This window comes from Sinocyclocheilus anshuiensis, unplaced genomic scaffold, assembly GCF_001515605.1.
Source record: "Sinocyclocheilus anshuiensis isolate Anshui unplaced genomic scaffold, SAMN03320099.WGS_v1.1 scaffold869, whole genome shotgun sequence".
Classification (NCBI taxonomy): domain Eukaryota; kingdom Metazoa; phylum Chordata; class Actinopteri; order Cypriniformes; family Cyprinidae; genus Sinocyclocheilus; species Sinocyclocheilus anshuiensis.
This window is the reverse complement of record NW_015558630.1, coordinates 236,994-247,915: the sequence shown is the minus strand read 5'-3', so window position 1 is coordinate 247,915 and position 10,922 is coordinate 236,994. Positions and strand designations below refer to the sequence as shown.

The following is a 10,922-nucleotide window of genomic DNA, read 5'->3' as shown; positions in this document are numbered from 1 at the left end:
AACAGCACTTAATCTCACTGTACCCCAAAGGAGCTGGCAAGCAATTATATGAATTATCAGGTTGTCGCAGACGGCTCTTGCTTCTCCTTTGATTCTGATCCAAATGAGCCATAATTTCACTGTTAGGTTCAAAAATAACTGTGACAGATTCTCAAAGGCACAGAGTGGCACTGACATCAAAGTCTTATTTATCAGAGAAAATTGAGACCTTAAGATGCGAAAAATGCCTCAGCTCTGCATCCGTCCTCATAAAGCATCAGTGGAACCTGTCATAGTGTGTGTGCATGGTGCACTTTGGAAATGATTGCTTTCAAGCTTTGTTTGAGTCACTGAAGTCATTTCAAACAGCAGGGATTGATTGTCATTTCTGAACTCAGCAGCTCAGTGTTGACAATGGAGTGTATATATGTAGTCTAAATCTACATCCAATAAGCTAGATTTAAAAGTGGAATTGTCTAAAATGTATTGTGGCTTTTATTTTGAGGTGTGCAGACCCAGAACTTCATCTTTTTACTTTTACTTATTAGCCAAATTTATATTTTTTAATTTTATTGATGCCGTCTGGTGGAAATTCACAAGAATGGGTTCCTGATGTATATGCTTATTATGAACATATCGATGTTCAAGATGCATTCAGAAAACTGCACAAACACATCACTATTATGTGCCTAATGTAGCTTTGTAGTCTTCCAGACTCTTCCCTCCCAACCCATTCATTTTAATGCAAACAGTGCCCCCTCATGGCTGCGTATGAAAATGCGACTATTGAAAACGAATTTTAATGAATAAAAATAAGAAACACGAAATATCTTGTGTGTAGGACTAAAACTACAACGATATATTGCTCTAGGCATTTTTTGTAACATATTATTCTGTATGTGACAATACATGTAAGCTGCAATTGAACTTATATCGCACATATTTATTTTGCTCTCAAGGAAAACGTGAAACTCCGCAGAGGAAATCAAATGTGAACTTAGCTGATGCAAACTGTAACAGACAATGAATGAATGAGGTTATGGATTACTATCAACAGCCGTCTGACAGCTGTCACAGCGGGTTAGTTTTCACAGCTTACGAACGCTACTATGAAGAATGCTTGGTTCATGAATATTAATCAGGCATCGTCATTGGCCCTTTGCCAAGGAACGTAAACGCTACGTAATTATTATTCATGAGTTCAGCCTTCTCCATAGTAGAATTCGTAAATTCACCTCCCTTCCAGTAGAATGCAGTAAAGCTCGCTCATATCTACGATTGCCGAATAAACAAGACAGAAGCAAATACTGGTCACTGGTACTTCCGCGTTAGTTTAAAGTGTCAGATATATTCAGTATTCATAAAAAAGATGTGTCACTTGATGTCTGTCAACAGAGGTATGACGCTGCATATTTTTAAAATGCAATCATTATAAAATCATGTTATTGTTTAATTTCAGTTTCAGTTATACATGTGTCAGTGTTAAATAGCTGTACCATGTGCCTCTTTTCTATGAGATTTTGTGATAACTGTGTTCACTGGTTGCCGTTTTAGCTCTAAAAATATTAATTATTTGTAACAATTTTATAGATTTTTTTAATGGAACACGCGTTGATTATTTTAATACGTTCCATTTAATAGGTAATCATTTAACGTCCATGCACTTGTAATTGATTTAAGTGCTACGTTGAATATTTCAATAGAAAAAAAGCAGTATAATGTCCATTAATTTTCAACATACTAATACTGCCTATTTAAATGAATAAAGTGAATTTCACAAATATGCTTTTGGCTAAAATCTATGTAGGATTGACGTACAAATTGATAGAAAAACAATTAAAATCTTACTGCACGTGCACTTAGTATAAAATGCAGCCTAGGCTAAAGGTTAATGATTAATATAGTAAAAGTAAGTTGTGCAACGAAATGTACAAGCTGCCTTTATATGATCTGTCTTTTCACAGACTGTGAGTTTTATTTAAACGTGTATATTTTTTATTTTATTTATATAAACAAATAATAGTAATTCATGAAAATATATATTATATTTAATGTACACACGTATATAAAATCTATTTATTGAGTGAGTTGTTTATTTATTTTACAGCTATTCTAGTAGAAGCTTGAAGATGAAGAATGAACCTTGAGGGTTTCAATTAACATATTTGTTCCACCATTGACTGAACATCTTCGGTGGAATGGACTTTAACCAACCTCCAGGGTAATGGCACGGTTTAGGCGGAAATCATGTTGTGCACTTATCGCTTTAGCCTTGGCTGTGTTTATTATAACAGTCATCTTAAAGTCTCTGAGCCCTGAGGATAATAATTTTGGCAGTCAGTTTGCATTAAGACTTATTCCACCTCCAAGACAAATGGAACAAGATAACAACATTGTTGTGTCCGCTAAACCTGCACAGATGATACCAGCAGAGAAAGCTGATAGAATGGAGAACAAAATGCAAGATTTTCCTGAGCCAAATTACAATGTACACGCTTTCTACTATGTGTGGTATGGGAACCCGCAGTTTGATGGAAAATATGTTCACTGGGATCATCCACTCTTACCACACTGGGACCCCAAGGTGGCCTCAGGTTATCCGACAGGACGACACCAGCCTCCTGATGACATTGGGGCCAATTTCTACCCTGCACTAGGTCCATACAGCTCCAGAGATCCATCGGTTTTAGAGGAACATATGCGACAGCTGCGAACAGCTGATGTTGGTGAGAATCCTCTTTGAAACGTGGATATTATTTTTCTTTACTGTATTTGCTCCATCTACTGAATATGTTTTGCTTATTTTAGGTGTTCTAGCAGTTTCGTGGTATCCACGTAGTATGAATGACGACAATGGTGAAGAAATTGATAATTTGCTGCCTTTGGTTCTGGATGCAGCTGACAAATATCAATTGAAGGTGGTGTAGATACACATGGAGGTTTGAAATTCATAGTCTTTGCTTTTGTGTCTCATGCATTTTTTTTTACTGTCCCTGACAGGTAGTTTTTCATATTGAACCATACAAAGGACGAGATTATGCAAATATGCGTGACAATATTAAATACATTGTGGAGCGGTATGTTTGATGCTTTTCATTCAACTCTATTGTCTATTCATACTTACAAAACATAAAAAATAAATAACACTTTCATTTTCTTAACATCAGTTAAAAGTATTGTGTATCAGCTAACAATGACAATACTTCTACAACATTTATAAATCTAGGTTAATATTAAAGGAATAGTTCACCCAAAAATTAAAATGTACTGAAAATTTACTTACCCCAGGCCATCCATGATGTAGATGCATTTGTTTCTTCATAAGAACAGATTTAGCATTACATCACTTGCTCACCAATGGATCCTCTGCAGTGAATGGGTGTCGTCAGAATGAGATTTCAAACAGCTGATAAAAACATCACAATAATCCACATGACTCCAGTTCATCGGTTAACATCTTGTGAAGTGAAAAGCGTGTGTTTGTGAGAAACAAATCCTTTAAAGGATTAGTTCACTTCCAAAATTTCCTGATAATTTACTCACCCCCATGTCATCCAAGATCTTCATGTCTTTCTTTCTTCAGTCGCAAAGAAATTAAAGTTTTTGAGGAAAACATTGCAGGATTTTTCTCCATGGACTTCAGTGGTGGCCAATGATTTGAAGGTCCAAATTGCAGTTTCAATGCAACTTCAAAGGGCTACATGATCCCAGCCGAGGAATAAGGGTCTTATCTAGCAAAACAATAATTTTCTTAAAAAATAAAAATGTGTGTATTTTTTAACCACAATCGCTTGTCTGTGTGTTTGTAATTGTTTATTACAAACACACAGCTCTCCGCTTCACAGGACATTAATTGATGGACTGGAGTCATGTGGGTTACTTGTGGATTCATATGATGTTTTTGAACTCTCATTTTGACTGCACCCATTCACTCCAATTGTTCTCTAGTTAATCTAAAAAATAAATGAAGAAAATCAGTCCACAGAGGTGATTAATAACACTTATTGTATATTGCATTTTACAGGTATGGAAACCATCCTGCTTTTTATAGATACAAAACAAGCACTGGCAAATTTCTTCCACTGTATTATATATATGACTCCTACTTACAAACTCCAGATGTTTGGGCACATCTGCTAAAGCCAAATGGTATATCGACAATCAGGAACACACTGTATGATGGCATCTTCATTGCTCTTCTTGTGGAAGAAAAGCATAAGAAGGACATACCGACTGCTGGATTTGATGGACTCTACACGTATTTTGCGACCAATGGCTTTACTTATGGCTCCTCATATCACAACTGGAGATCCATCAAAACCTTCTGTGACTATAATGACTTGGTATTCATTCCAAGTGTAGGGCCAGGTTATATCGACACTAGCATTAGACCCTGGAACTCCCAGAATACAAGGAACCGCATTAATGGCAAGTACTATGAGACCTCATTTAATGAGGCTGTTGAGGCAAGGCCACAGATCATCTCTATAACTTCATTCAATGAATGGCATGAAGGAACGCAAATCGAAAAAGCCATCCCAAAGACATGGGGTAAAACTGTGTATCTTGACTACCTTCCTTATAAACCTACAGTTTATTTAGAGATAACGCAAAAATGGGCTAGAAAGTTCAGTGAGGAGCAGAAGAAATGGCTGGAGTAAAGAAAAGTAAATTACTTTATTGTTAATCCTGAAAAAGCAATACTGCCTTAAGTCGTGCTTACAAGGGCCATGGTTTGTTTTATTTTGTTCTGTTTGAGTTGTGTGCAGTTTGTTTTACTTACATGCCTTTTACCACTGTATATGACAACTTGACTGATTAAACTTGTCAAATATTAATGCTAAATCGCAATCAGAGATATTCTGCCTTGAAACTGTAAATAAAACACAGTTCTACTTTATACTGTTTTTAACTACACTGAAAAAATGACATAGAAACAATTTTCACTCAGAAATTGCTAGTACATTTCACAAATAATTACAAAGAAACAACAAATAACACACTGAAATAAAAATGAATTAAATGTTTATTTACAAATTAGTTATAATATACTGCGTACTTAGCTTAAAATTGAGATTTAAATAGATTACATTTATTTGTTACATTCATTATTACATTCATTTATCCAGATGTTATTAAATGTTCCAAATTATCATAGGCTGTAAACCACTGAATGCAAACAGCAATGATAAACAAAGGGATAATCCACGAGTACATACATAATCCAGTGTAACGCACTGTTACAAATTTCATTTCCCCTTCCATGCATTTCTTTCTTTGCATTCTTGCGTTTGCATGTAGGCTATTATCTGCACACACACGCACGTCAGTTCTTGGTCCAAAGCTCTGGAATTCCCTACCATTGTCTATTAGACTATCCCCTACTCTATCCACATTTAAATCTTCTCTTAAAACATATTTTTTTTCTCAGGCATATGCTTAATTTGATAATATTTTAGTTTTAATTTTGTTTTATTTTGCATGGTAATGTTTTGTTTTGTTTTAACTTTATTAATTTTTGTTCTGTTTTCTTTTGATTTATTTTATTAGTATTTAAATGGTATTGTATGAGGATGTTTTTGTCTCGTATGTTGTGCAGCACTTTGGTCAGCATTTATGTTGTTTTAAAGGGCTATATAAATAAACTTGACCTTGACCTATTTGGAAATATGCATTTTAAACTACAGTTCGATGAAAAGTCTTTCAAGATTCACATATGACATTCATAAACTTTCTTTATCAGAACAACACAATAACACAGTGTCACATGCTTTAAATTGTAATGTATGTGCATAGTAATAAAACCACTAATATAAAGTGTGACCAACATAATTGGCAGTGCATGGTTTCCCTGGCATCAAAATTCATTAATTAAATTGATTATTTCTTATATGAATGGGAGTTATTAAATGAACAATAAATTATTTAAATTAAAAACATTGTGTTGTTCATTCAACATAGCCATATATTTTATCAATATGTTTAACATTTTTCTGTGGAATGCAATGGATTCAAACAGCAATGAGGAATACAAAATTTGGCCACGGTTTATTTTGTTGTTTTTGTATTGTATACATTTGCTTTATTTACATGCCTTTTTACTCCTTTATATGAAAACCTGACTCATTAAACAAACCCAATTGCATTCAGAGATATTTTGACCGGACGCTTTAAATACTTATTGCCATGTGGTCATCACTTGCTCACATTATTGATCGTGTAATTGCTTATTTACTAATCTATGAATGTGTGAATTATTATATTAAACCGATTTTAAAACAAATTATTAAATGAAATTAATATTTGAACCACGTTTTTTATTTCCATACATAACATGCATTTATTTATAAATCATACACATCTGATTATCATAGGCTGTAAACCACTGAATGCAAACAGCAATGATAAACAAAGGGATAATCCACGAGTACATACATAATCCAGTGTAACGCACTGTTACAAATTTCATTTCCCCTTCCATGCATTTCTTTCTTTGCATTCTTGCGTTTGCATGTAGGCTATTATCTGCACACACACGCACGCCTACGCACACACACACACACACACACACACACACACACACACACTCTAAATATATAATTGCATCCGTGCATATGAACAGCACGGGCACTTGAAAGGTATCCGAGCGCATGTGGGGAGGGGGACATTATTCTACATCACATCACACCGCGTTACATGGCGTCCTTTCCAGCGACGCGTCTGCTCGCGTTCTCCGTTTCTGACCCATAGTATCGTACATGTTTTGACTTGCACGCGCTGATTTGAGTCTGTCATCACTGCGGACACATTGCAACATGCAGTGAAGCACTGACGCGAAGGTTATGGGTCCAGGTACATCCTATCCGAATATTGCCATCATCGGAGATTTTTCAGCACTATCCCGATATGCGAGGTATGTGGGAAGTAAATAAAGGAAGCGCATGATGTGGCTTTGCATCGAGGATGTTTGCTGATGGACAGGTGAGACAAACGATTTACTGATATGAAAATTACCTGTATGCTTTGCATATATTGTTTCAGACTTTAAATATCACGCACTGCGTGCACCATCATTTTTTCATTCATCTCTTGGGGTATTTTTGCGTTATAATAATTAAACATGGCACGAGCGCAGGGACGATCATTCTCAAGGGATGCTTCATGCGTCCTTTTTGGATACGATGCGGTTTTGCTTAAAATAGACAAAGCAGTCGAGATTTTGGAGAGACGGAGCGTGCCATATTTAAGGAATAGCCATATTTCGTGTAGTAATATGTCAGATGCGTGTGACAGTGTGTTTTAAGATGACCTTCAGCATCACTGGCGAAAGCACATCACCTTGCACGGTATTTTACGTTAATTTATGTTTTTTGGAACGATTTTAGATGTGTGTTCATTAAATATATTACCATCATATCACTGATGGGACAGACACGAATTCGTAAAGCCTACTAAATAAACTACACAAATGCTTCATATGTAATGGTCCTTCTTTTCATCTTAACGTCCTTCATCCACATCTTCTTTTTATTAGACGTCAATACAGAAGCCAACTACCAGCACGCAACTCTGTGTCCCAAATACATCACAATACATTTAAAACAAAAGGCCTTTCTTTTTCAAAGAAAGGCCTCCGTTTGCGTCTCTGTTGCAACATCCCACATAGCAATTTTTCTATAAATCTTCTATTTATTAGACGTCAATACAGAAGCCAACTACCAGCATGCAACTCTGTGTCCCAAATACATCACAATACATTTAAAACAAAAGGCCTTTCTTTTTCAAAGAAAGGCCTCCGTTTGTGTCTCTGATGCAACATCCCACATAGCAATTTTTCTCTGGCCCAGCTTCGGCCCACACAACCAGCTTTTGCTTGGCCCACATACCGCAATGAATTACGGTAGTGTGGACCAGGTCTGGATTCCAGACAAGGGCCACAGATGGGCCATAACTGGCCCAAGTCTCAGCCAAATTAATTACCCATAACTGATCAAAATGTAACATTAGAACCAAAACACAACCTTAAATAAACCATATCAACACCAACCTTTAACCAGAAAGACCAAAACTGAGCCACACCTGAGCCTGATCCACAGGTGAACTAAACCTGGCAGCCAAAATATGAACCACAAAAGGGCCATGACAGATCCATATCTCAGCCACCTGTATGACCATAGCTGGCCCTATTCTGATCCTATACGCTGGACCAGATGGGTTCCACATGTCAGCCTCAACAAAACCATAACCAAGCCACTTGATACACACCCCTCCCAGATGAATAGTCACAACAACGACAGTATTCTGAACAAATATTTAATCATGTTTAATCAGCAAACCAAGTTGAATGAATCTCACACCTAACATGCCAGCTCCGGCCCACACAACCAGCTTTTGCTTGGCCCACATACCGCAATGAATTACGGTCCTAGTGTGGACCAGGTCTGGATTCCAGACAAGGGCCACACATGAGCCATAACTGGCCCAAATCTCAGCCAAGTTAATTACCCATAACTCGCCCTGAATTGGGCCAGATCAAAATGTAACATTGGAACCACAACACAACCTTAAGTAAACCATATCAACACCAATCTTTAACCAGAAAGCCCAAAACTGATGGGTTCCACATGTCAGCCTCAACAAAACCATAACCCACCCCTCCCAGATTAATAGTCACAACAACGACAGTATTCTGAACAAATATTCAATCATGTTTAATCAGCAAACCAAGCTGAATGAATCTCACACCTAACATGCTTATTTGTTTTGCTTGGGCAGTGTGTTCACCCTGTTGGAGTATAGCAGTGTGAATTGGCATTTAGGTGCTTTGGAAAACAAAAAACAGTAAAAAAAATAATATATATATATATAAATTTTTTTTTTAAAATAGTCACAACAACGACAGTATTCTGAACAAATATTTAATCATGTTTAATCAGCAAACCAAGTTGAATGAATCTCACACCTAACATGCTTATTTGTTTTGCTTGGGCAGTGTGTTCACCCTGTTGGAGTATGGCAGTGTGAATTGGCATTTAGGTGCTTTGGAAAACAAAACAAAAAACAGTAAAAAAAATAATATATATATATAAATGTTTTTTTTAATGTTTCTGCAATTAACACAAAATTCTTACATAAAGTACTTTCTCTATTTTTGCAATATTCAAGTGTTCATGTCCCTGAATAATATCTGCATGCACCTAAGTCTGAAGAGTACACATAATATCTAGTAGACAGCAATCCTTGTGAGTGAGAAGTCTGGTGTGGAGGCTGGATCTGGAACTGACTTCTGTCTATCCGTCATCACGAACTGCCCTGAAATACAATTCAAGTGTGGAGGCTGGATCTGCTAGAACCTGCTTCTGTCCAGGTTATCTGTCTTCACGAACTGCCCTGAAATACAATTCAAACAATGTAGTGTGAGGCTCTTAAATTCACAATGCTCATTTTGGCCTCGGTGGTGAAGTGTGCAGAAAATTCTGCCGGACTGAAATGTAGTCTTTGGTGAACAGTCTTCAAGAGTGCAAATAAGATTTGAATGTTCTTCGACAGGAGATCCGCTCCAGCTCTGCAGCACGGCCATCAGCATGGAAGAATATAGGAACAATTTGTCACGGAGCCAACAATATGTAGTAGGCTATACAATGTCAGGTTTATTAGAAATAAACAAACTACAGCAGAGGTGAAATGCAGAAACGAGAAATAACAATATACAAAACATACCAAAAAAAAATCTTAAGATACCAGAATTCACATTTTTAGGTTTTACAGATGCATGATGATATAGTTGAAATATATTGTCAAAAATGCATAAAGTTATTTAATAAGATTTCTCAGATCACCTGTTTCCTGTAGCTCTGTCAGCAGCTCCCATTACAAATTTTCTTGTAACTTCCCCGTTTTAGGTTTTTTTCTGACGCTCCTGAAATCACAGTACAATTTATCATTATTTGTTTGCAATGTAAGTTCAAAACGTGTTTCAAATAGTTTCAGCCCATTAGTTCATGCAAGTGACGTCACCGATTGACCCCACAGTGCAGACTTTTAGGTTAAATTAATTAGCTTATAGTTACTTCCATTTATCTATTGACAAAGTACCAGCAAAACATTTACAAACTATCAGAAACGCTCATCTACACATAAAATCTGATTAAAAGCTCAAACTTTCATTAATAAGAGCTCAAATCTATAGTTAGCTTACCTCTAATAGTTAGCCTCTATAACTAGTTAACGGTTGTGATGCTAACGGTGTTTTTGAAGACACTAAACCATTCCTGTAAATTAAAGATTCAACAGAAACGTGTCAATCACATGTAAGAAAGTGTCAGGAACGGTTGTATGTATTATTTGTGTAACTTACCTGAAAGCAGTGAAAACAGCAGAGAGACGGACTCTCGCTACTTGTCAGCTGAGTGAGTTGACGCCTCGTTTACACATATATGTGAACATATTACCTTTCTGTATGGGAAAACATTGGGATTTTGCTCAAAAATATTTGAAATGGATTCAAGTGGGTCAAGATCGGCCATATGTGGCCCAAATATCTATATTTGACATCTGGGCCAAATACTACATTTGACATCTGGCCCATGTCTTGTGTGCCGTCTTAAACCCTGTACCATCTTTGCCAAACCCGGGCCATGTTTGGCCCACATGCTGTATGCCAGTGCCGGATGAATGCCAGCTGTGCCAGATGCATGCCAAATCTGGGCCAAATTTGTTTGCTGACTGGGATGCAACCTCGTTGATCTTTGTTTACTTTAATAAAATCATGCATCATATGTGTATTGTTGGCCAAAAATATGTAAATATATAGGCCTACAGTTAGCAGTTAGGAAACAGGATATGAAATGCCAAACACTTTGCTAATTAAAAGACCCTCCCCTCAGGACTTTTAAATAGCTGATTATTGGCCAAAGTTTGTAAACTTTGAGAAATATATAATC

At 36.6% G+C, this 10,922-nt stretch overlaps 2 protein-coding genes across 2 annotated transcripts in view; both read left to right on the top strand.

Moving 5' to 3' along the window:
* The first annotated feature begins 1,273 nt into the window (after positions 1-1,273).
* On the top strand, positions 1,274-4,889 carry manea (mannosidase, endo-alpha). The gene is made up of 5 exons (XM_016476852.1): positions 1,274-1,376; positions 2,087-2,705; positions 2,788-2,897; positions 2,980-3,056; positions 4,004-4,889. Exons 2-5 carry the CDS (start codon positions 2,204-2,206, stop codon positions 4,638-4,640), a joined length of 1,326 nt encoding a protein of 441 aa, XP_016332338.1. The 5' UTR covers positions 1,274-1,376; positions 2,087-2,203; the 3' UTR covers positions 4,641-4,889.
* A 1,758-nt stretch (positions 4,890-6,647) lies between these two features.
* Positions 6,648-10,922, top strand: part of fut9a (fucosyltransferase 9a) — a 7,565-nt gene continuing 3,290 nt past the window's right edge. Inside the window, exon 1 of the mRNA XM_016476797.1 lies at positions 6,648-6,960. Within this exon, the coding sequence (XP_016332283.1) occupies positions 6,943-6,960 (18 nt within the window). The 5' untranslated portion in view covers positions 6,648-6,942. The remainder of the gene's footprint in view (positions 6,961-10,922) is intronic.